This window comes from Agelaius phoeniceus, chromosome 14 (assembly GCF_051311805.1).
Source record: "Agelaius phoeniceus isolate bAgePho1 chromosome 14, bAgePho1.hap1, whole genome shotgun sequence".
Taxonomy (NCBI): domain Eukaryota; kingdom Metazoa; phylum Chordata; class Aves; order Passeriformes; family Icteridae; genus Agelaius; species Agelaius phoeniceus.
This window is the reverse complement of record NC_135278.1, coordinates 13,739,252-13,765,786: the sequence shown is the minus strand read 5'-3', so window position 1 is coordinate 13,765,786 and position 26,535 is coordinate 13,739,252. Positions and strand designations below refer to the sequence as shown.

Here is a 26,535-nt window from a genome sequence, read left to right as displayed (position 1 = left end):
ATCTCTTTATTGGCTTCAGTCTCATTTTGCTGTAGAGCTACTTTTACTGTGCCTCTGCTAGGACCTGGAAATACTTATATTGCTATGAGAAATAGGTCATATTCAGCTCCATGGATTTTCAGTTATATATATATATTAATATTGCAAGACATTAAGCAATTTCTTTTTGGAGAAACAAGTTATGGCAGAAGGAGCACACTTGGAAGTTAAATAGATTAAGTGAAATCCCTCAATTACAGGAGGGAGGTTCACAAGACAAGTCAGGCAGTTTGGGGAAGGAGTTCCAAGTTAAAATTTAACCTCTCCCAGTATTCTGTGAGCAGTGGTGCAGCAAGACCTGCCTGGAGCCAGTGCAGTGCAGGAGCCTGGGCTGAGGTTCTGACATGGCCATCTGCAGGGCTGGATGGATTTGGAGCTGGTGGCAGTGCCTGTGGTTGAGATTCTCAACTGGCTGAGAATGAAGAGAATTTCACTTTTTATTGGAAAAGGAAAGAATTGCTCAAGGATTGCAAAACACTTTGTTTTGGAAGAGATGTCATTGTTTGAAAATAGCACAGGAGCAGGAGGGGAGCTGTCCCTAAGCCTGTGGCAGTCTTGGAAATCTTCTTACAGGGGGCTTACAGTGAAACTTCAAGGCTTAAGTGTTAGCTTGGACTTGTGTCCAAGGGTGTCCAGGCTGGAGGGCTACACTTTTCCCATTCCTGCCTCTTCCTTTGGTGGTGTAAGGATGGGGAGCTTTATTTTTATTGTTTTTTTTTATTTTCTATTTTAAGCAGGAGGAGTAGTATTTAGAAAGAAAGAAAGTCTTGGCTTTTGGACAGAAACACTGACGGGGTGGTGGCCAGCACTTGGTCTCTCATGGGATAGTTTCTCGCTCCTGGTTTTCTGCCCTCTGTGTCCTTTGTGCTCCCTGCATTTATCTCCTTGGCTGAGCCCCAGCACGTGGCTTTGAACCAGCATGGCCAGCAGAGCTTTGCTGCAGGCCCTTGTCTGGTGCTGCTTGGCCTGTTTGGTCTGGCTCCATCCCCAGGACAGGTCCATCCCCCAGCAGGAGGCTGCTCTGGTCACAGCACAGTGTCACCCACTGGAGACACCCAGCCCACGTGGATTTGCCACAGATTTGCCACCAACCCTCCTTCCAAAGCCTTGTCTCAGCCCTGCCAGGATCTCCCCATGTAGCTGGCGGGTTGCTCAGAGCCTCCCCCTTGCAGGGGCTGCCCATGGCTCCTCCAGGCTTGTTTTAGCTGCAAACTTGATTTCATAGAGTATTTCTGCTGATTGAGGGAGCCAGGGCACAGCAGTGGCTGTGGGGAGGGAGGGGAGCTCCTCTTCCTGCTTCAGAAAGACTAAAGACTAACACAACTGGTAAATCCATCCCATCCTTCTAATCAGCCATGCCCTCCCTGGGGCTCCCAGTGCCAGGGCTGTTTACCTTCCTGCTGGTGGATGTCAATGGTCCCACCTGGGAGGTGGATGGCAAAGGTCCTGTTTGCACTCCCTGCTCCCCCCAGCTTGCTCAGGGCTGTGCTTAAGGAGACAAAACAAACCCCTTCACTGCCTGCCAGCAAAACCTCAGTGCAATTGTCCCCTGGTGCAATTGGGTGCTGTCAGCCCAGTGTGTTGTTTTCCCATCCCACCAAAGCTGTTTGCACAAGCCCAGCTGCTGTTCAGGAGAGGAGATCAAAGTCTGTCTGCAGGTGGACAGTCTGTGCAACACCAGGGCTGTGGTGTCCCCCAAACTTGATTCTTCCAAAATACCTAAGAAAATGTGATCCTGTGCCATGGTCCATGCGGGAGCAGCAATGAGAAGGCACATGCTTACACTGTGAAATGTGTTTGGGAGGAGGGTAGGGAACTCAAAAAGCTTTAATTTTCAAAGGTTGAAGTGGCCTCCTGCGATGCTGCTGTCCCTCCTGGGAGGGATTTGCTCAAACAAAGGTGGCAGCACAGAAATTGGCTTGGGAATTGTTGCAGGGATGTTGGGATTTCTGTGTGCTGTGGCCAGGAGGAGGAGTGCCCGTGTGAAGCTGATGGCTGATAAGGCTGGTGTTCACAGCTGCCCCAAGGAGAGCGGGCGAGATAGGGCATTCTGGAGAGGGGGAGAAGGAGGAATTCCTAATTTTGTGATATCCTTATCTTAATCCTTTCTCCCCTCTCTTCCTCCCCCCTTGTCGCCTCGCCCGGGGTAGGTTAAACTGCTGAGCCTCGCCTTTTCCACAAACACTGGCAGGCTGCTGCTGCCAGGCCCGGGAACACATTGGGAGTCTGTTTCAGCAGCGGGATGGGTTTTTGGACGTAGGTCGTGTTGTGCTAGCAGAACACAGTGCAGTGCTTGTGTGAGCTGGGTGGCTTCTGCAACGGATACCTGGCTGTTGGAAAAGTAACACTTGGTGGGAGCAGCAGTCAAGGGCTTAAAAGCACGTTTTGCAGGTCAGAAAATCTTATTTACAAACTCGGCTGTGGTCTTAGCTCTGAGGTGTTTTGTCCAAGGGGAGATAAAATAGGGAGGTGGGAGATGTAGGAGATTGGGATCTCTGGGCAAATGTCCTGCCCTGTGCTTGGGTTGGTGCCTCTTGCCTCTCCAGGCACCATCCCTTTTCTTCTTCTTTCAGGGGGATTGAATCTGGAGCTGTGCCTCTAGCTGGAGGAAGGATTTTCACTGACACCCTCCCTCTGTATGGTGGCCCAGTTTTAGGGAGTTTCAAAGGTCCTGGGCAAGTTGCACCTTGGTTTTTTGGCACTGGATGTCCCTTGCCTCCTGTTGTGCTGCTTATTTGCCTTTCTCCATGTGTTGCTTCAGCCTTGACCATGTGCATTTCTGGAGGTTTGTCTTATTTACATGAACAGTTCTCGGAAAGTTCAGCTGAAAAGCAGCTTTTTTTTTCCCTGGGAACAGCCAGGAACCACTGGTGTGTGATCTTTGTGTATAAAGTTGCCTTTCTCTGATTATAAACAGTGGCCCTAGGATGGATGTGTGGTGGGCCTGTTTAGATTTAAACCTGACCCACCTCCTCGTTTTCAGTGCTGGCATCCCCTTTGAGCTACGTGCTCTTTCCTGCCTTCTGCAGTAACACGTGGTGTGAGGTTTTTAACCTTTAAATTGGAAAGTCCTATTAAATTGTGGTGTCCTGCTCTAGGCAGCAGTGTATGATTTTTTAAATTATTTTTTTGGCCAATGCAATATCAGATTCACAGATTGCTCATTAATTTCCCATGCCTTTCTTCTGATAGCCTGGAATGCCAAGATAGCCTGATAGCCACAGAGAGCCTATTGCATGTCCCAGTTAGCCCCTGGGAGCTCTGACCGAGGGAAGGGATGAGCTGGGAAGCACAGATCTGTGCCTTGGTCCTGCATCTGCAGTGGAAGAGCTGCTGCAAGATCAAGTTCTGCTGGCTATCCTTCCCAGAGCCCTTCATCTGAGCTTGTTTTCCCAACCCTGCTTTGCATCAGATTGATGTGAGCTAATTATTTCTGAAACCCCTTTAATTGGGGGCTCTTTCTGGTCCAGCTGTTCGTACAGTCATGAGCAGCAGAGTGAAGACCTGGGGCAGGGCAGCATCACCTTTCTTCCCAGGAAGGCAGGCTGCATCAAGGGGTTGACAGCAATCCCTGGGGTCACTGATGAAGCAAGAAAGGCCTTTGTGTGGCTTTGTGGGCAAGGCTGGAAAATGCAGCATTCCAGAAGCTTGCTGCTTTACTGGGTGTGCATAGTGTGCAGCCATGTACTGAGATGTAGCAAGGGTTCCTCAAAATTGAGTTGTGGCTGCGATGCTCTGGAGAGGCATTTCTGGGGTGATGGCAGTGGTTATTCCAGACTCCTGGAAAGCTGCTCTGCAGTGGAGCTGCTCAGCTGGAATATTTGGCCCAAACTGCTCATTGTGGAAGGGACATTGCCCATGTCTGGGCTGAGAAGGTCATCCTGTGCTGAGCTAAACTGGGGAGAAAACCAGGGAGCTGGAATTGTGGAGCAGCTCTGCCTTCCCTCTGGTGCCAAAACAGTCTCCGTGTTGCTATGAAAATGTCTTGTGGAAAACTTTCCACTTAGAACTGAAGTCTCATTTATGTCTGCCCAGGACCTGCTCTTGGACTGAGTTTTATTTTCTAAGCAAATGAGACTTTCTGGTCCTTGAGGCGGTGGAAATAACTGCTTCACCAACTTGCAGCCCACCCGGCCTCCGGGGCATGGGAGCCAGGGGGGGTTTTGGCAGAGGACATGGTTTGTTCAGCAGGAGCAGTGCAGGGCCTGAGTGGGGCAGTAGGCAGCACAGCTCTCTCAAACTTACTTTGTGAGCCTAAAACTTGGTTTTCAGGGGACCACAGCTCCCCATATTGCAGCCTTCAGAGTCCTGCTGTGCTCCCACAGACCCCCCAGTCGCCCCCAGACTGCAGACTACAAACTGAATATGAAATACTTAATAGGAGCCAAACTGCCTTGAAAAATGTGTGGATGCAAAATTAATTCGAAAAATCTGGCCTTTTGTGTATTTTCTTTCTGGAGTCTCTTAACCTGCTCTAAGTTCTTATATTATCTGCACTGTTACTCTGCTTGGCATGCTCTGCAGGCAGGAGGAGGGCTTATTAATGTGGGTTTTTACATAGATAAATGTGGTTGTGAAGTACTATTGACACATGGAAATGTTGGTGGATGTGTGGAGAAGGATCAGCTGCTTTGTGATAGCTCTGTGCCAGTTCCCTCGTTCGAATATAGTTACGAAACCCAGTTGTAGCAAAGCATGTTGTAAAAAAAAAAAAAAAAGGCATATTTCTGTGGCTTAAAAAGAAGAAAAATCAAACCCAAAACCACACAGACCCCTCCTTAGTAAAAGTTTTGCGCACATAGGAAACAAAGGCATCGGCATTTGCTTGTCAGAGCTAATAAAGTTTGCTTGGATCTTAATTTTTCTGCTTGATTTCACAAAGTAATTGAAACTTCCTTTTTGCTGCAAGCCCTTTTTCCCCCTTCTTTTCCCTCTTTTTTGAAAATATTCTTAAAAGAACATCTTTTGGTCAGTGAGTTGATGGAATTTTGCTCAGGAGGCAGGCGCAGTTTGAGCGTACTTTGCAACTGGTCAGTCAAAGCTTATAGGACAAATTACTTGTGTCTGCAAGTCGTTCCCCCAAGTTGAAAACCACCTAGACCAAATAAACCTTGAACTACAGGTTTTATAGGAGCTTTTGAGCGTGTAAGTGAGGCTTTTCTAATCGCAGTGATCTGATAAAACCTTAAAAACCAGGGTTCCCATAAAGAAAATAGTTCCACTTGAGGTGATAAAAGCCACATCTGGTAAGCTTTGCTTGCTACCTCCTGATGACCTGTGAAACAGCAAATACTGCAGAGGAACAGTCACCAAACTCCTGGTGCTGTATATTTCTGTGGAGGGAATGCACCAAAAAAAAGCTGATTTGAGAGCAAAACCACCAGCCTTTGAAGAAGGAGCCTCTTCTGGCTCATCCTCTAGCTCGCATTTGATATTCCAGGATTTGATATTCCACGGTGCCTTGCTGCCTGCCTCCCGGCTGGCACGGCACAGGGAGATTCAGAGGTTAGGATAAGGAGGGGCCTGTGTAATTGAAAGCAAACAAACAGCTAAGACAAAGAAAGAAACATGAAACAGCAAACCCAAAGCCACAAATAGAAAACAGACTTTGCAGATTGATTAGTTCAAATTTGTTTATTTGAAGTCCCCAAAGTTCGCGTTGTCACTCTTTTGAGGTGTCTCTCCAATTTGGCAGTATGTTGACCATGTGTTTGCAGATCAGTTTTTCACAAGAAAGACCCTGGTTTTCTTTGGTGTGTTGGTTTTGCCTTAAACTTTGAATTGAAAGGAGGGTTGCAGGCTCCAAAGACTGATTTGTAATTGTGATATTCAGGTGCTGCTTTTGAGGTAATTACATTCTCTTAAACTTTTGCTTCATGGAGAATTTTGCTTGGGCATGTATTTAGTGCTAAGATGTGCTGCTGATTTCCCATGTTTGGGAAGACTGATGCACTTACTGGCTTTGGAAATCAGTGGAGACCTGAAAAACTCTGGGTTTAGTTTTGTTTTTCAGAGTGTTTTGGACAGAGAGGTGCTTCCTATCTTCAGTAACAGATCAACAGTGTAGCTGTAATATATATATATATATTTTATGGATTTGGCTTAAACACCCCCAAGTCCCCAGCAGAGGAATTACAGCTCCAGCCTATTAACTGTTGGCCATTAATGAGTCTGGTCTAAATGCCTTGATTGTGCCTGAGATTTCTAAGCTGAATCTTTGCATAACATTAGCATGGCAGGAATGCCTCCCAAGGACAAATAAGAACTTCCCTGGCCTTCCCATGCCTCTCCAGGAAGGAATAAGTACATTTTGGGTTGTACTGATACCATCTCGTGCCTTGGTGCTATCAAAGGGGGTGGAAGCTCCCCGCTGCTCTGGTAGCCTGGCTCTGATGTTCTTCCACATCCAGGCACATTGCTTATCTTTAACCAAGGCTTGGATAAACTTCCAAAATAAATGACTGTAGTAGTCCAACTCGGTCTGCTTTGGCATAGGTTTTCTGGAGTGACTCAAATGTTTTAAATATGAAAGTAGCTCGACTTCAAACGCCGCTTTTGGACCGGGTTTTCAGAGCTGCCTCCTAAAGCAGCAAAGGGGAACCTTTCCCTGAAGAAAATCTTTGTTTTTTCTCCTATTTAAACCCCCTCCATGCCCGCTTCTCTTTTCATCCGCACCCTTTGTTCACGTCTGCCTTCCTGATTAAGAACTAATCAGCGAAGATAGATTAGTCCGGAGCGGAGCGGCCCTCGGGAGCCGCCGAGCCCCGGCGGGTCAGGAGCCGGGAGGCACCGCGGGGTCACCGGCACCGCCGCGGAGGAGGCCGGGGGAGGCCGCCCGGGCCGCGCTCCAGTGCACGGAGGAATGCGGTAACAGGATTTAAAGGAAACGTACAGAACTAACGAGGATTAAGGCTAATTGTCCTACGAGGGGCGGCAGGATGTGGCCGTGCGGGGAGCGGCTCTGTTCTGTGAGGGGGGAAGGCTGGGAGTTAGGAGGGCTCAGGTAGGGTTTTGGTTGGTTTAGTTGCTGCGTGGAGAAATTGGAAAATAAAAAAGTTGAGCTCTCCCTTAAAGACTTAAAGGCTGTTGGAGCAAGTATTTCTGCAGTTGGTGGGAAGCATCCTCGCTGTTTTTGCTGGCTTTGCTCAGCTCTTGCTCTGTGCACGGAGCTGATGTCCCCTGAGTGTCCCCCTGGGGCTGGCAGGAGGCTCCTGCGTGCTACCAGTTTGTTTTGAATGCTGTTGGAGGTGTTTAGAGGATCCTGCCTCCCCTCCTAGGTCAGGCTGGTTATCAGGTCTTGCAGAAAGGCCACGGGTATCTCCGAGCTTGAATAAGGGGGGATTTAAGAAGCAAAAGCCCTCAGGCTTCGTCCTTAGCAAGCCACAGTGTGTGAAATGCTGGCTGGAGCCAACCATCCATCATCAAGTGGTACTAGAGGGCAGCCAGACCAAAAAGAGTAATTCACATTGTATTTCTGTGCTTTGGGGAAGATCTGTCCCTGCCCAGAAGAAAGTGAAGTTTGCACGTGTCCCAGCCAGAGGATGGAGGGATGGTGCCCTTCAGGGCTGCAGGACCCTCTGGGCAAACCCCTGTTTATTTGCCTTGGGCCAAGGGAGGGAATCAGAGTGGGGGCACCAGGGGCCTGTGATTCTCAGCAGGTGTGGTTGGACAAGTTGCCCAAGCAAACTCGTTCTTCCTGGGTTTTAGCTGTTCCTTACTGAAGCAGTCCAAAGCTCAGTTTTCTGTCCCGTACAGAGGTGCCTTTGGTGACACTGGGGGTGGGCAGAGACAGGGGAGGTGCCTGATTTCCCAACTGTTAGATTACAGCTGGACTTTGCCACACCTGAACCCTTAAACCTTGTCATCTTTTTGTTTATACTTCCTGTTACCACAAGTCCTGAGTCCTGACTCCAAAAGCCCCAAGCAAGCAATACTCTTGCAAATGGAGAAAACAGGTTTCCCCTCCAAAGGGAGGAAAAAATATCCGTCTCTGGGGTACACTGCCACCCTCAAAGCAGCCCTGTCACCTCCTCCTTGGCTGTCCCACACACACGCTGCTTCAAGATACGCTTTCTTCCTGGCAGAAGCAGCAAACTTGAATTTTTAGTTGATGCCTCTTATCAGAGCTCTCCTTTTTCACTGGGTGGTCAGTGTTCTCTGCTTGCTTTAAAGCTGTGCTGCTGTTGGCCTCGTGTTTATTTTACTGGGGAGAATATTCCTGTGGAGATGGTCGCGTGCCAGGAAGGAAGGGATGTAAAACAGCATTGAGGTCCTGCTAACAGCGGTGACACATCCACCAAGGGCAGCAGAGTTAGAATCCTATGCTCACATCCTGAAAATGGTGCAGAGCTGCTGGCACCCTCTGATCAGAGCAGGGCAAACCAGGCTGGCACATCTGGGGCTGTATTCCCCCAGTGCTCTGTGTGCATGGTGTTAGAACCATCCCAAATCCTTAATTCAACTACACACTTCCAGGAGAAGCTCTCTGTGCATCAGCCTCCCTACATCTATCACCAGACACAAAATAACATACCCCATTTTCCAACATGAATTATTTCCCATTCCCGTTCTGAAGGCTCATGCAACCAGAGTCAGCTTTCCTTTCTTCCCTCCTCAGAGCATTGGTAACTCTGCTGGATCTCACACTTAAAAAGCACCAAAAGAGTGAGCATGCCCCATGTTCCCTAACTCAGGTCCTCACCATGAAGGTCAACAGCCAGCACCACTCTCCATCCAGGCATGGGGCTCCAGCCCTGTCAGAGTCACACAGGATCTTGGTTCTGGATTCCACCATCATGGATTCTCATCCCCACCTGAACCTTTTTTTCCAACCACACAGGATTTTTTAAGCAAGGAGACATCTTCACCATGTAGTCAGCTCCCTAAGCTGACTGGTAGGACTATGGAAGTACCACAGTTTAGCACCATGTGCCAGCATGCACCATATTTAACATCCCACCCAATTATCAACTGTTTTATATCAATGGTTTATTTGCCTTATTAATGTTAAAGCCACTTGTTTCCCCCGCACTTCCACTTAGGTTATTAATCAATGTGCATTTCAGTTTTTTGCTGATTACTCTAATGGCACAAAAAAATTCCCCAGACTCACAGAGAAAGCTTATAATAGTGAAATGATTTTATTTTTTTTTTTGCAAACTTGTCAAGCAGTCAAAATACACTCTTTGATACCCAAACCAAAGCCCTTTCACCTACGCTTAACAACAGTGAACTATTTTCAGTTGAGCTTTACTGCATCTGTTAACTCAGCTGCTAATCCATCTTGCAGGCACAGGAATGGCAGTGCACACAATACCTCAGTGACATACCTCCCTTCAACACAACAAATAATCCTAATTATTTCCATAGCGCGTACCTACAGTTACTTAAAATATCGTGTACAACCGAGGTCTGTCTGGCTTCTATTTTTCCATTTTGCTTTGTTGACAGCTTTGGGTTCCCAAATTTACTGCCAAGAGGGTCAGGGAGTGCAGAGAACAAGAGAGATTTATATCCATGTGTGTACATTAAGCCAAATGCACATTAAGAAACTTAATTTTCTACTGGAAAGAGCAACTTAGGACACAAAGAGGGCTCTTGCATCCACCCACCCAGGTCCAAATAACCACTGCAAAGCTCATCCTGGACCTGATGACAGAGGCAGTCCCTGAAGGACCAAGTCTGGGTAAATGCTGTCTGCTGAGGTCAACCAGAGTGATTTTGGAACATCCCTCCAGGGCAGGGATAGACCAGGAAAGCCGTTCCCACACTCCTGACCCAGCTCTTCAGCCCCAAACAAAGGACAAAGATCTGTCTCTGCTCTCCACAGCAGCCCAGAGAAGCATCATTGGTCAACTGAGATCCCCTCCTGCCCAGCTCTCAAATTAAGGCTGGGGCAGTGGGAGCGGTTCAGGTGGAAGACCCCAAGGACCAAACCCAAACACTCCACAGCACATCTGGGCTGGGGACTCTGCCCTTTGCAGGTGATGTCTAAGCAAGGAGGATGCTGGATCTTGCCTTCAGTGAGGTTTAAAGAGTTCATCAGAAGCTAAAACCCAGCTCACCTGAGGAAAAATACCATCACTGCTTCATTTCCACAGCACAGCCAACAATTTCCTACCCGACAGGGTGGCCCAATACTACAAGGTTTTACACCCTGGAAAAATATGCCATGATAGAGCCTGCTTTCATTCCAACAAACAGGATATTGAGTCAATTAGTGGCATACCAAACACTAACCAGACAGATGAAGATAATACATTTCTGCAAACATCAAAAGAGAGAGAAACCACAAAAAGACCTGAATATACAAATAAGGCGAGGGGGAAAAAAGAATATTAAAATATTACATAATTAAACGTATTATTTAAGCAAATCTGAAAAGGAAATAACTCTGGCTAACTAGAGGATTCTCCCTGGCTCTAGCTAAAACAGAAACCTTCAATGGAAACCAAGAGTTGTTACTTAATTAAAAAAACAAAACCAAAAAACCCTCCATGGTATCTCTGAATGAGAACTTAGGAAATGCAAATTCTCTTTATTATCACTAAATTCTTTAGGCATGAAATAGTTCTCATAACATGTCTGCCTACACACACTAAGTGAGTGGTGTTATACTGGGGACAAGGTATGCTGAAAATTACTGTTCTTTTTTTCTCACTTCTGTGGTGGGGAGGTTGGATACAGATAATAGATCAGCCCACCTCCAGGATTACTGAGCCCCTCTACCATTCACCAAAGAACATGTAAAAAGCCCAATACCTGCAGTCAGTAACTCTTTACCTTTACCTAAGGGTAAAAGTCACAGGAAAAAGAGGTTGCATACAGCCAGCAGACTTCAAAATTCAACAGAGATTGGTCAGCAGATTATACTGGGATAATCCAAAAAACTTCACCAAGTATAATTTCATGCAATTAAAGGGGGGGAAAAGGGGTGGAGGAGAAGAGAATCCATTTGGAACAGCAAATACACAGAATTACTGAAGTCTCAGGCACAAGGAACAGCAAATAGAAGAGATCTGGTTGGGAGACAGTCACTTTGGTTGTGAGAATTTTCATTTTTTTTTCCTCAAATCCCCTACCAAGAAGGCAAAACAAAGCCAAAAAACCTGCTTGTTTGTATTTATTTTTGCCCTAAAGCTTTCGGCTATTTGCAAAAAAAACAAAAAAGCAGCCTCTGACCAAAACGGATTCTATCACAACCAATGTCATTTAAATTGGAATATTTTTCCTTCTAAACATTTTCTCCCTCTACTTTTGGGCCCTCTCCTCTGCATGCCCCAGACCTTCCACCAAGCACCTCCAGGGATGCTCACACCAATGCTGGGTGGCACCACACGTGGGTAGGCGGGGGAAAGCAGGAATATGCCACTGGCAACCACTTTTCCAGTAATTTTTTCCTTTTCAAACACAGCTGATTCCAGTGTCAATGCACAAAACCACGTTTCAGAGCCACACAGTAGGCTCTTGTGAGATGCACCCAGGCTCACCTATTTGTGCCAGCAGACTGGTCATCCACTGGCAAGTCCCAGATCTGGCAGTGGATGACCCTGGTGATTCTGAGGATCATCCTTTATGTGGGAAAGTACCCCTAAAAATTACAAAAGCAACTCAGAAGGATGTAAGGCATCCATGGTTTTGTGGAGGCACTCAGTGAGGCAGATCTCAGCCAAGAGCTGCACTACCATGGGAAGCCACTGTTCTCCCAGCTGGTGGCACACTTCAAGGCAAGCAGCACTGTCCCAAGGCACTGGGACTGTGGCTGTGTGGCTGAGCATCCATCCACATTCCCCTTTCCAATGTTATCAGCTATGCAGGGGCTCAACAGAAGTGAAGCTTTCCTGCTTGCACAGGCAAAACCACGACACAAAGCAGAGCTACCATTTCCATGAGTTCCACAGCAGTAAGAGCACTAAAGGCATGTGAACTGGCAGCTGTGACCCAAGCAAAAGCTTTTTGAAAACCCCAAAACCTAAAGATGTTTTTAATTCCTCAAATAAGAAACAAAGCTCGTGGAATTCAGCCACAATTTCCTGTTTTCGACTTAAAATAAAATTTAAAAAAATATCCCAGGCTTTAAACAAACAATAACATAATCTATAAATTGGAACACAAGAGACATGTTAATTAACTTCCAGAGAGATTAATTCCCTATTGCAGGACCCAAAAATAGGCACTGCAGAACCTGCTGCAATTCTGAGCCCAACACAGAAGAGAAGGGGAAAAAAGAAAACAAGAAAGAAACAAACAAACCCAAACAAAAATACAAGACCAACTGCAAACAACTATATTAAAGGGCAGTGTATGAATAAATACACAAATATCTGGGAAGCAGCAGAGCGATGTTTTCCACTTGTAAGGACACGCTCCTTCACCCTGCCTTGAGTAGTTTTGGGCAGGGAGAAGAGTAAGCTGGATGCAGGGGCTCAGCAGAGAGCCAGGACCAGCCAGGACCACCCAAAAGTCTAAAGTGGCATGGACAGGAGGACTGCTTTTACTCCCCGTGCTTTGGTTACTCTTTCCAGAGTCTCGACACAGCTTGGCCCCGATTGGCCAAAGAATCAAAACATCTCACACCAGAATCCAATGAAACAATCACCTGTGGGTAAACAATCTCCAAACACATTCCACATGAGCAAAACAGAGGAGAAGTAAATGAGATAAGATTTGTTTTCCTTTTCTCCGAGGCTTCTCAGCTTCCCAGGAGAAAAATCCTGGGCGAAGGAATTTTTTCAGAGAATGTGAATGCCACAGGGCACCAAGGAGAAGCGCACAGCTGAGTGTAATTTCACCTGGAAATATTTAGATGCCAAGACTCTGCATTTTGGTAGTGCTCTTCATTATTAGGTATCTACCAACAGTGTGAGCAGTGATTATGCTGTGGCTGTGCTGATATCCTCTAGGGATTACAGCAGCGCCAGTGAAGATGGACAGGAGCTCATGGTCCATTCCCAGTGGTGCTGAGCATCCCCAGATCATTTTGTAGCCAGGAAAGCTGGGCATTTTTGGTATTTTGGGTAAGTTGAAGGTGATTGGATTGAGTGGACAGTTCAGTAGCTGTGTCTGTCTCGATGACTCTGCCAGAGTCAATCACAAGCTCATGCTTTTCTTTCTTCTTCTTGCCCCTTGCTAATGTGGGGCTGGAGCAGTGGAGCTGTGCTCAGGGGTGATGCTAGTGTTTCTTGTCATCTTTGCTGGGGGTTTTGTAAAGCCTCAGTAGCATGTCAATTATATATGATGGGTGGAAGCCTAATATTCTGTGATAATTAGAAGGCAAGTCTAGTGTGAAATTGGATTAGGGTCCGGCATTACAGTCCGGGATTCCTTTGGTAGTTGGTTCAGAGGAAGTCATAAAACTCCTTTAAAGATGACAGAGACCCGTGTGTGCTACAGGGGTGGGGCAGAGCACAAGGCTGAAATGCTGGCCCAGTTCTCAGGTCCTCAGCAGTGTTTGCCTCCTGCTCCTGCACCACCCAACCTTACCCCAGCCTGATTTCTCACATGGGAGCAAAGTCCAGCAGTAATGTTCAGACCATAAGCCACTTCTGGCTTGTTTGCTGAGCTCCAGTGAGGGGCTGGGCTGTGTGGGGAGCCTTTTAAAGAAATATCCACTCCTCACCTCCCAGTAAGCTGCTCCTGAAGCTTTAGCTAGTTTTGCAGTTAGTTTAAGTATGAACTTGTTTGAAGCAGGCTGGGAAAGCATGCTAGACACCCAGAAACAGCATTTTGAAAAGGTCTTGGAAAATTGTTTGGTAAAGAGAACTGCTTTTAAATATCATGTAGCCCCTGAGTTTGCACTACTCACTTACTCATTTGATAAAAAACTTGTTTTTCAACACATTGCAAAATAGTTACTTGATTTGGAAGAAACTCTGTGTGCCTGGAGTCTGCTAAATGCAGTGTTTCTGTAATGGTTTGTATCATAAGTTTGCAAGATTACATTTCTGAGTGCATTTGCTTGGATGTACAGATGGTAATGTCATGTACCATCACATTTGTCTTTAAACAACAACCTCCATTCCCCAGAGGTGTGCTGTTAACCAGCCAAGGAGCAAGTATCATCCATAATTTTTGGTCCCTCATTTCTCTCTCTGTGCTCATATGTATCATAAGGAAAATAAGGAGAAGTCTTGCTGCAACAGGCCATGAGAAAGATCTGCTGCAAATCCATGTCAAGCTGTGGTGATGGTGTGCATATGCAGTGGATATTTGGAGTCAGTCTCTGCTACTTGAGCTCTTTTTGCCATGCAGCCCCTGATGTGATGATTGCACACCCTGCCAAACAATTCAATAAAAAAGCTAACTTGAAAGGAGGCTGTGGCAGAGTTATGTCTTTGCTGTGCTCACATGGTGATAAATTACAAAAGCTGCCGAGGTTTTCACACTCAACAGTAGATGAAGAGTTGCCTTGTATGGGCATTATTTGATGAGTTTTAACTTGGGAAATAATTATTGCTGAATGTGTCCTTGACAGTGAGTGCACACCATGGGCGTTCTCTACATAATATACATAAACATTAGATCTATGCTAAGTATGCCTAAATACACATATTTTTCACTCATTTTCCTTAGAGGAGTTCACTGCCAGATTGACAAAGGGTGTTGGCTTTGACCTTGGCTCCAGGTCGGTGTTTGTGTGTTCATAACTGATCTGTGCTCACATGGAGCTCTCCAGACTTCCTCCCTTCTGTTCCCCTGGCTGTAGCACCGTGGTGTTTGAAAGCTGTTTGGTGATGTCTTGCATCAGGGTCTGTCTGCATGGGATGAGTCCCATGGATGGATCCTGAATGGATCAGCTCTGCTAGCAGATTTAAAAGACCAGACATGAGATTTCTCACACACCGTGCCAGTGTTGTTTGGATGTGTTCTTAGGGATGCAGTTGTGCTAAGGACAAACCTCTGTGTGGGAAAAATGGGGCCCCCAGTGACTTTCCAGTGGCATCTCCCACTGTGGCATAAGAAAACTGCAAGAAAAGCAGCCCACAGACCTAAACTTTCTGTTTTTTAAATGCTGGGTAGCAGAGTGCATCCTCCTATGATTAGCACTGAGTAGCCAGAGCTCTTCAGCTCCAGACAGAGCTAATTCTTGATCATGAGCCAAGACCACATAGTGCTGACATGACTGAGAAATATCTTCCATAATTAGATTGCTTGGTCATTCATTTTTGAATGTCTGAGTTACATTTTGGAGCATTATTTCTTAATGATCAACCAAATGGGATCTGTGCAAGCTTGATTTACTGTCAGTAGTGCTCTTGCTTGGCTTTGCACGTGTGTCCTGGGGAGACACTGTCAAATCTGGGACAAAGGGGATTAGAGGAAATGATTTTGCTCTGTAACATTAGGTTGGATGATAACTGTACTCCAATAATGTTAATAGATTTGAAATGGATACCTGTATTTGTGAAATACTAGGCCTTTTTTAATAATAAATAAATTGGAGAAGTTGTTAAAACCACTGTATTAGGGATCACAGGGCATCTGTGGATAACTTCAGAAGTGTCTGTGAAGTGTGACTAGGAAAAGAAATCCTGCTATCAGTAGGTTTGAATTAGCTTTGCTGCTATTCATGGTTTGTGTTGTGTCAGAGTCTTAGTCCTGTACTGGAATTGGAGCAGAGATTCAAAGTGAAATAAAGCAGTGATGCTTGGGCACTTTCTTATTTTGATGCTTGCTGGTAAGGTGGGCTCAGAGAGGAGTACCCAGGCGTGTTCTAGAATGGATTTAGTCGGCAGGATCTGAAAATCTGGGTGCACCCCTTCCTCTTTTTTAAATTACTTATGAAGCTACCTGGAGCTGCCTCTCTTGGAGCTGCTGGAGGTACTCCTCTGAGACAGAAAAAATGGTCTGGGGAAAAAAGATAGATCTGTAAGGAGTCAGTGACATTTTTCTGTGTTTTCCTGTGCTTAAGCAGTGCTGCTTCCCGTAGCAGACTTTGAGCTTTCTGTAATTGAAGAGGAGTGGATGGTCTTGTGCAGTAAATTAGCTGTGTCAGAATTATCTGCTGGTCAAGGTCTCTCTGAAATGCCACAGAAAACAAACAAACCCTGTAGCGCAACAGGGAAATAGATTTTAGGAGGAGAGGTTCTTAGGAACTGTATATATAGAGAGAGAGATAAAAATATTTGTGTCGCTTTTTAAGATGGCCCTGAAGTGTCTGTAAGGAGAGACACTGACCTTTCTGGCTGGGAAGTCGTGCACAGTGATACAAAGGTTCACTTCCTGGGCAAAAGACATTGTTGAGAAATCTTGCACAAGGCAGGCAGAGCATCAGCCTGTTGTGTTAACCATGGGCAGGCTTTGAACTGTCCAAAACCTGCTTTTGTTTCTCTAGACCCATTTTGATGCTCTAGCAGGTAGGATGGATGGCTCTTCCTTAAATGTGTGGTGCACTGCCTGTCAGGAAGATGTTATTTTCTGCATGAGGGCTGACAAGTCCTTTGCAGCTCTGACAGTGAGTTTCTGAACTTCCACGGTGGTTGGAGGTCCTTAGTGACTTCCAGGGTGGGAGCAGGCAGGGAAGAGTTTTCCCTTCTCCATCTGTTTCTTCAGAATGAAAGATAAGGTCTGGCAGCAGGGTGTGAAATGGGAGAGAAGGCAGCAGCTTACATGTTGGCTGTGTCTTTTAAAATACCATCTTACTTGGAAACATGAGTTTCTCATCCTGACTGCTTGTTTTGATCCTATCTTCTGTGTTGACAAAGATTTGCACAATTTGCCCAAGTTTGAACCATTTCAGCATCAGCCCACCTGCTTTGTGTTGGTGCTGTGTTGTGGGGCCTGTCAGAGGGCTGGAGCTGAGGACTGCTGTGCCAAGGGTTTATCTTGGCCCACAAAAGTTGACAGTGGCATTTTACAGGTGGTGCTGGAAGGGGACAGCTTCATCCCACACTGCTGCAAGGCATCAAAAAGCAAATTATATGGGTCCAGATCCTACGTCCAGATTGTCTGAGAGATTTTGAAATGGAGCTGTTGCAGATACTGAAACACTTGGTGATGATCCCTCTGACCAAGTCAGCCAGATGAGTGATGACCAGATGACTCTTAGGAAAGAATTATCTTAAGGAAAAAAAATCTGTTTGAAGTCTCCAAAAACAAACCCCCTATTTCCTCCAGGATGATGACAGAAAACTGCAGAATTAGGAGCCAGGAAATATGAAGCGTTTTCATGAGCCATTGCATAAAGCAAGTATAATTTAGTGTCAGTGACAACTGTGCTTCTGAGAGAGACTCCTTCTCCTCTGATAATTGGACTGGGGAGGGGTGAAGAAAAAAGCACTTATCTGGACAAAAAGGGCCATTGCCACTGATACTGTATATTAACTGAATGAACTGGAAGTATTTAAAATACTCAGCAAAAACTTCATGCAAGTTGCCATAAACAATATATCTATATACAGGTAAATTTTCTGGTTCTTCAAATTATACTGTACAGAATGAATGTTTCTTTATTCTTTTTATTAACTGAATAATGTTCAGTTAATAAAAAGAACTTTTTTAGTTAATAACTAAAAAGTTAATAACTGAACTTTTTAATGTTCTCTCAGAAAGACAAGTTTTTTACAAGTGTTGCTATAAAGTTTCTCTAAGTAATCAGGTTTTGATGTGCTTGGCCCAGCACTCACAGCGGGGGAATCTCCTATGAAGTAAATGGTGCTGCAAATCTTCACACACCCTGCCTCATGAGACCTCTTTCCTCTGGCACAGAGAGTCCTTTTAACTTGGGATATTTTCTTCTCTGCTTTTCAGGTGACCACTTGAAAGTCTGCTCGCAAGGCTACACATGCTGCTCCCAAGAAATGGAGGAGAAGTACAGTCAGCAGAGTAAACACGACTTCAGAAACGCCGTCGTAGAGCTTAGCAATCACCTACAAAACATGTTTAGTTCCCGATACAAGAAGTTTGATGGTAAGTGCAGAGACCTTGAATTTGCTCTCCTTGGGATAAAAATGTGAAAAATCTCCATCCTGTTGTTTCTGTGCAGTTTTTCTGCTCTGTGTCCCCCTTTGCTGGGAAAGTTCATGACTTGGCTCAGAGGGCAGAGCATGCCTTGTTTTGCAATCCTGTGAGAGAGAAGTATTTGCTGATTATGGCTGCTTGTTTCCCAAAGAGAGAGATCTTTCTTTCTGATTAATCTTTTGAAAAGCCATTTTGCTCTAATGTAAGATTGCAGTTGGTTTTGTTGGTACATCCCCACAGCACACTTAATTGTAACGTGCACATCTTGCAGCCCCGATCCACAACAATGCTGCTCTTTCCCAGCACGTTGTGAGCCCACAGGATTTGTATCCATCTCACTTTTAGCCTTTGGGGCTAAGCAGAGCAGCAGATAAACACAGTGGTTTTGTGTGGAGGCCGAGGGTTCAAGTGTGATGCAGGGTCAGAACCATAATGAACAAGTCTCGGCTCAGTTCCCATCGCTGGAGTGATGCTAACTGCTGACAGATAAACAAATGACTGGTCTTGATATTGCCCTTGGGTCCACATGTGTCCTGTCAGACTGGCTCTCCAAAGGGCATGTCTGGCTCATGGGAGCTGCAGGAAGAAGCTCCCTTTGGAGGTAGCTGGCACACAGCCAGCACTGCCCACCTTGTAGCCAGGTGCTTTTCCTTTGAGAGCACCTCTGCAAACAGCCAAAGTTGATGCCTGGACACTGGGCAAAGCACCTGGTTAAGGTCCCAGGGCATTTCTTGGTTTGCTTCGCCCCCTGTTGCCTGGGCATCTGGGGAGGGGGAGCAGGATGTCAGGCTGCTGCTTGGGGTCTCCTTGTTGGCTGGGGGATGAGGTGACAGCCAGCTGCATATGGAAGTATCTGACAACTCAAGTGGACTGGGTTGCTCACAGTTCTGCTTGTACATCACCATCACAGTGTGTGGTGAAGGACAGTGCCCCTATGCAGCTCCTCTGGACATTTGTTCCCTTGTTTGGTCATTGCTTCAATGTGAGTTTTTTATGAATATCCCAAAGTCTGTGCCTTGAACCTCATAGCAACCTCCTTTGTACTACTACAGCAGGTAGCAGCCTCTTGCTTTCAAAAGGGGTTGGCACTAGGGTGAGAGAAAAAATCCCTGGGTATGAAATTGCAGTGAGTCAAAGTAGAATTATGCAATCATCTTGATAGCATCTAAATCTGCTGGCTAAATATTTCCCTCTTAACCTCTGTTGTCTCTACCTGCTGGTACACCAAAGGGGTGATAGAGGGAGAACCAAAGTGTCTAGACTTGCAAGCTTATTAAATGCAGAACAAGACACTTAATGAAATCCAGCCCATAGATAAGCCTGTTCAAAGAGACCAGAGGAGCAGCATCTGCTTCACCTTAAATGAACGACGAGGCTTTTTGAAATGCTGCATTGGGAACAAAGAGCATGCACAGGTCACTGCATTAGCATCCCTGACAGGAGCAGACATCCTGAGAGGTGCATCTGCCCCTCTGTGGGGAAAGGGATGGCTGCAGGGCCTGTGTGAGGGCAGGGGGACATGAAGCCAAGCTGAGATGGATGCCTGTCAGAGCACAAGGCTTCAAAATGGTTGAGCTTTGGAAGGGAGCCTGCACAAGCTTTTCTGTCTGTGCGCTGTGGTTCTCCTGTCAGCCACTCAGAGCGTATTCTGTGCTGGTCTCACTCTCACTGGAGGAGAGTGAGACTTGGCTTGACTGGCAAGTGTGGAAGGGGATGGTGTTGTTCAGCTGTTCCTGAAAGCTGGGTTTAGTGTGCCTGGCCTGTCCCTCAAGGGTGTGTCTCTGCCTCATCTGAAACTAATGAAGGAGAATTGGCAACCTCCTCAGCCTGTCCCAAAGCCTAATGGCTCTGTCTTTGAGTGCTAATATCAGAACTAAATCTTCATTTGCTGCAGACAAAGCTGATTTAGGGATTTTTTTAATCTTACCTGGGGTGGAAGTAGAGATGAACTGATTACCACCCTCCATCATTTACCTCTTGGGAGGCTTTTAATCATGACTGCCTCTCTCCCTCCAGCCCAGTCACCTGGAGGCTGAAGGCACACCTTCCTCCTGGTTGCTGGAGCAGGTTGAGGAGTCCCCTCACTGAGGTCCTCAGGCTCTTCTGTAAAAGTGTTGGAGTTCCATGCCCTAGATTGGTGTGTTTTGTTTGTTTAAGAGCCTGCTGTTGAATGTTTGGCTGCCTGTGGGATGGCATTTCCTTTCTTTGGTGTTGGTGCTTGGTCATCAGATCAGCTGTGGTCAGTTGTGTCTTGCACATTTGAGTTCCTCTTGCCCAGCAATTTTTGATCCAATGTACCCAAACTACAGGAAGGAGAGGAAATCAAGACCTGTATATTTGTCCTGATCCTTAGGGATGAGACTGGAAAAGGACACAGTCCCTTCCAGAGCTGCTCTTCTGCAATGGACCCAAGCTCTGATTTTACTATTTGCAGCTCTTCAGGGCTTCTTTATCACTTGTAGGGAAATCCATTCAAATGGAAATAAAACTGGCAAAAATGAGCTGTACACCTTCCTTAGTTTAACATGGAATCCTCTGTGCTACAGCTGTGCAGTGTGACTGAGCAGGCAGGATGAGTTATTAGAGACCAAATTCACTTCAAGTGGAGTGGACACTTCTCTTGAGGGGTGACACATCCCCAGGCTGCGATCGGCCGCTCCAGGGTGCAGCCCAGACAGCAAACCCTGTCCTCCAGCCCTGTGGAAATCTTTGTGGGTTCTCTGACTGCTGATCCCCCAGCCTTGACATTCAGGTCTGGGAGGAGAGGCAAACCTGTCCTGCCTCCGTTATGTGCTTGACCTTTGCAGCAGTTGCTGCTGCAGAAGGACAGTCCAAGTGGCGGCACATCCTTTGGATGGAGGCTGGGATGCCCTGTGGCTTCTGGAGTGTTTGCTTCAGCTGTTGCTGGAGCCCTGTGTGCTGTTGGAACTGTTGCCAGAATTGCTCTGATCTGACACCAAAGCCATACAGAAATGGATTATCTCCTCTTTAATCAGGAGCATGGAACAATCTGCTGATTATCCACCCCCAAAGGGCTGATCAGGAGTCATTTCAGCTCCCAGTGCATAAAGTGACAGCGTCAGATCTTCCTGTGTGTATTTGGTTTGCAGGCACTGGGAGAACTTGTGAGCTCAGGAGTCCCATATCTTACATATCCTGTCTAAATATTTGCTTACAGTACAGGTATGTATGCCCCTGGAGGTCTCTCCTGTTGTAATTTAAGCCACTAGCCTGATGCCAGCATTGCAGTAAGAGATGTATTTTCAGCAGCAGGGGAAATGCTTTTTTGTTAAAATAAAAAAGTTTGTGAGTTGTTGAATTCACCATTGCTAAATGATTTTAGAGGTGAAGATTTGCTCGTTGATCTCAGATATGTTTATGGGCTTCACTGAGAAATTAGGGGGTAAAATTTTCTGGTCATGTTAGTGTCTCCCTCTGTGACAGTGGCATTCATGGGAAAGCTGTAACTGACTGTGGGGACATCTCATGCCCTAGAAGCAGCTATAGCAGTCAGGGATTTAAACACCCCCTCCCTTTTTTAAAATAAAATCTCTTGTGCCATGTCTTATCTTCACAGCTTAGTGCCCTCCCCTTCACTCTCTTGGGGATTAATAACATTATTAGAATTAATGGTGACATTAAGACTGCAAAAATGCTCAGTTCCATGTATTAAATTTGAACTTTCACCTCTTTTGCCCTTTGAGGCTGAAGTTTTCCACGCCAGGGTCTGTGCTAGCCAACATTGCTTTGGGGAAGCTGCTCAGCTGTTTTGAGGAATTGGAGCCAGGACAGGACATAGCCCATAACTCTTCTGCAGTGTTTCCGCTGTTCCGTTGCTTCCTAGATAAGATGTTCTTACTTTTCACTTTTTAAAGACACGTCCTGAATCTCTTGGAAGATGAAACTGTTGTGCTAAGCCATTTTCTGGGGGCAAAAAATAGAGGGGCTGCTGAGTCCCACAAGCTCCTTGTTTCTCCTGCCTCTGTATTTCACAAGCGCTTTCGGTGTTGCACTTAAACCAAGTTGTGTCCCTCTATTTTGTGGACTCCAGACTTAGGCAAGGCAGCAAACTTCTGCAGCCCTCATTGTACAGGAGGGAAGTGTGTGAGGGGTCTGTCTCTGGCAGTAGGTTTGGAGTTCCCAATGCCCAGATGACAGAAGGAGTTGTATCAAATGGTACAGCCCACACCAGCATCTGGGAAGTGATTAAATGCCAAGAGTTCAATTTCTGATCCAATCTCTCTGGATTTTCCATTAGCATTTAAGATAAAACAAATACAGAAGTGTAAAAGGAAACCCTTTGGGGACAATAAGTGGAAAGAAACCAAATCCAAGAAGGAAGAGCTGGCCAGGGGTCCCCAAGTCCATGGTGCACACAACCCCTCTGCTGTACAGGGAGCAGGCAGAGGGGCTGGAGAGAGATTCCTGTTTGTGGGCTCCTGTTTGTATTGGGCAGGGTAGCTACAGGTACAAAGTGTGATCATGATGAGTATCTTTGAAGCATCCCAGGGTGCCCTTGACCAAAGTGTGAGCCCTGTGTTACTCCTGAGTACATGAATTTCTTCCAAAAACTGGCATGTGGCTGAATCCAAGAGTCTGGTCAGAAGAACATTGGTCAAATAGCTTCCAAGCTCTGCTGAAACTGGAGGGAAAAGCCTGTAATTAATTTCAGAATTTAGTTTTTGTTGTTCAGATAACCCTTTGCTTCCAGCTGCTGTCTCCAGGTACCAGTTTATCAGGGAGGTGTGCTGGTGCAGTGGGATGCATAGCTGGGATGTATGAATAACTTGGAAGGACATAGAGGGGACAAGAGAAAGCTTTTGGTTGTCTTCTTTCTGCTGCTTCAGGCAGTGTGGAGACAAACAGTGAAAGATGAGCCCCACAGGTGCCCAGCCTGCTGCTCCTATAGTTAGAATTTGGCAGCCCATCGTGGTGCTCTGCCTCACCAAAATAACTGCCCTTTGGGGACCTTCATCTCAGATTAACTCTTTTACTGGAAACTGCCTGTGAGAGCAGAGACCTGGGCCCTCATCCTGCTCCTTTGGCAGGGTCCCCCCATGTCTGTGGCACCCAGGCCCATGGGGTCAGTACTGGCTGCAGCACGTTCATGTCTGCAGGAGGCAGCTCCAGGTGTGTTGGCACAGCTGGAGCATGGAGTGCTGGACCTCTGCTGTGCCAGAGCTGCATGGAGTTTGAGCTTCTGAACAAACCTGTGTGGTGGGAGAGCTCTCCCAGGGCCACCCACCTTCAGGTGAGTGCACTGATGACCATGGCATCGTTAGGGCACAAACAAGAGAGTGGTTTAGTCTTTGCACTCCCTCACATTGAGGTGAAGGTGCAGCCTTGTTCTGCCCTCCCCAGAAATGGATGGCACCAAACCTCACACCAACCAGGGCAGAAAATGCTGGGAAGATTTACCTCAAAGAAGCTGTTGTGGAGAGGAAATCCTTTGGACTTGGTTTCAGATTGCTGCTTCCCAAGGATAGAGGGGGAGTCACTGAGGAGAAGCTGGAGGGAGCAATCACCAACACACTTCCTTTAGAAAATCCCACTTGTGGGCTTTTTGTTTGTGCTTTCCCACTCAGTGCAACAGCAATGAAACAAATTGTCTGCTGTCTGTGCCTTGGGTGGAAGTTTGTTTATTCTTTGTTTTTGTTCAACTGGCTCCTCTCCATCTGGAGGTTTTTAAGGAGGTACATACACCACTATGATTTTTAGTCTTGTTCATTGAGAAGGGTGGTGCTTGCCTGACAGTGGTGAGAACCAGACCTCTCTTTTGGGAGGCTTGGAAAGATCCTGAGGTCAAGTTCAAGTTACCACAGATGTAGGATATCTCATGGGGTGAGGTGAAGGGGGTTCCTGCCTTGTTGGTTAGGAGAGGAAAATAATATCCTAGATCTTGTAACTAAGCAAAAATTTCAGCAAGGGGCAAAAGGACATAGTATATGAGGTTGGGGGGGAATCAAACACTCTTATATGATCTCAGGTTAAAGCAGTTCTGCTCTTAAGGTCACAAGCAAACTGCTCTTATCCTTTTGGCTTTTTTCCCAAAGCAAAGATGCAGGCAGCTGGCTTTGTACATGGCTACAGGAAACGTGCCTGGTGTTCTCTGGTTACTAATTGTTGTCAACCAGTCAATAAGCTATTGTTTATCTGTTTAAAATTAACTCTCTCTTCCTCCTTCCTGCACAAAGGAGCCACCAAGCCTATGTGCATAGCCCTGGTAGCTGCTGCCCTGGATGCCCATTTTGGTGGTGGTGGTGGTTTGGCTTGGGGGTGTGATAACCCACTGGTGCAGGGCTGGAGCTGTTTTATTAGTGTTTAATGTACTGTAATGTCTTAGTGTCCAGCCACTCAGATGCTGGCTGAACAAATAAGAGGCAGCCCCAGCTGGAAGAGCTCTCTGTGCAAGTGTAATGAGATGAGGGTAACTGAGGTAATGGGAACAAGAAAGACATCCCCAGTGTTCAGTAGTGCAGGCCTTCCTCACACTCTGACAGCAGTAGGAGGGGAGGCTTGGGAAAGCCTGTACCTGTGAAATACCTTAGAGAGTGTCCCAGAAAGTTCCTTTGCGTTGGGAGCGTGTGGGAGGCAGCCTGAAGGAGCTCACTTGCAGGTGAAGTTTGGGCTGGGAACTTGGTGTATTGGTACCAAATGGATGTGGGGCAAAGGCTGAAGCACCTGAGACATCACAGGTGTGGCTGAAGAGATTGAGGAATGGGTGCAGTGAAAATTAGGCATGGGGGGAGTAGAGGGAAGAGCAAACAATGGAGAAAGAAGAAACAGCTGCAGGGAGGTGCATTGAGGAAGAGTTGTTGAAAGGAGGGGGATACAAGTGCTGGGAATGATGGACCTGCTGCCTGGGTAGGAGGCAACATAGAAGCAGGGGGAGAAAACTCAGCATAGCTGAGCAAAAATGGGGTGTATAACCAGTGACAGTCCCTGAAACCAGGAATGGAGAGGCTATGAAGTCTGGGCTCATCCTGCATGGATGTGGCAGAGCAGGATGGACTAAGAAAGGACCCAAGGGCATTTCTCACTGTTTGCCTAGTTCATGGGATGTCAGGTACGTACAGCAGGATGCAATGTGCTGCTCTTTGTTTCTTGGATCACAGACAGCCATCTCCACATTGTCCTCCTCCTTCATTGCTCCTTAATCTCTAATAAGCTCAGTGTCAGTGTGGTGCTGCTACCCAGTGCTCTGTGTTGTCTTCTGCTCTGCTCTTCTGGGCTCCAATAGCCCCACAATGCTCCAGAAACCAGAACTTCTAGATATTTTGTTTTTTGGTGGGTTTGGGTTTTTTTAACCTATGAGACTGTGACCTAGTTGTTTATGTTGTCTTGACTTTCACTAATCAAGCAAAGTTCAGGGAGATGTTGTTCCTCCCAGCTCTGCAGCATTCACATATTGTGGCTGTTGCTGTGGCACTGGCAAGATTTAAGCCTGTACTTTTTCAAGCCCTGTGAAAGAGTTCTTCCCATGTCAATAAGTGCTAACACATGTTTGAAAACAGGACAGATAAACAGCTTGTGGATCTGCCCTGCCCTTCTGAGTTCATATTCAATAAATGTGTTAACACTATGTGTTCATCGGTTTCTCAACGCTTCCGGAAAAAGGTTGTTAAGTTAGGATTTGTTTTTCCCTGGTGGAAATTACAAATCCTGTATATGCAATGAAGGAAGTGAAAGCATATTAAAAATAATGAAGCACATTCAGAAAAAAATAATTGCTTTTCTCCCTTTGGACTAGGTGGCATGGCTGTGGACGGCTTCAGCCTCCAGGTGAAGAGAGCTGAGAAACATTTGTCTCTTTTCTCCCAAATTCCATTTATCTGTCTGGCTTGACTTTTGCTTTAGATAGTAGGAGCAGCTGCAGGGTGGAGTTTGCATCTGCACCTCTGGAAAACCCAGGGACAGAGCCAGCCTGTCCACAGCACAGCCCGCGGGGCCATGGCTTGGGCAGGAGCATTTGTCTGGGAATCTATCTTGCTGTTGTGGACATTTTATGAGTAAACCTTTTAAGGAGAAAAGATAATTAATCTCTTTGTGGCAGTGTTCTCTTCTACACACTAGAAAGCATAATTGTCTATACAGACAAGCAAATTAAAGGTTTTGCTAAGATAGAAGGTCCTTAATTAATCATAATCCGGACAATATATTAAGAGTATGCTCAAAATGCTGGGTGGCAAATTATCTGAAACTAATTAATTGTGCCCATAAAAATTCAGCATGTTCCACATGCGTGCTTGAACCTGGTTTTATTTGTTTTTTAAGGTGGTTGAGTAATTGCACGTCTACCTGGGATCTGTTTGTGTAGTTGATTTGCAAACCTCAAACAGAATAAGGCCAATTGAAAACCCAGCCCTTAACTAAGGGAAACTGTTGGATGGGAAATGCAGGATGTCTGGTGGCTTTTGGGAGCAGAAAGGCAGCCCTGGTGTCCTTTGGAAGGGCCCCAGCACACCTGAACATGGCCAACAGATGGGTGTCTGTAGCAAGCACGTGTGCTCAGCAGCCTTGCTGGACTCTTGGATAAGA

At 46.3% G+C, this 26,535-nt stretch overlaps 1 protein-coding gene across 2 annotated transcripts in view; it reads left to right on the top strand.

The window, feature by feature from the left end:
* The window catches only part of GPC4 (glypican 4), a 67,960-nt gene that overhangs the window by 12,416 nt on the left and 29,009 nt on the right, over positions 1-26,535 (top strand). For both annotated transcript variants that reach the window (XM_054641433.2, XM_077186005.1), the window contains exon 2: positions 17,788-17,946. In XM_054641433.2, the coding sequence (XP_054497408.2) occupies positions 17,788-17,946 (159 nt within the window). The remainder of the gene's footprint in view (positions 1-17,787; positions 17,947-26,535) is intronic.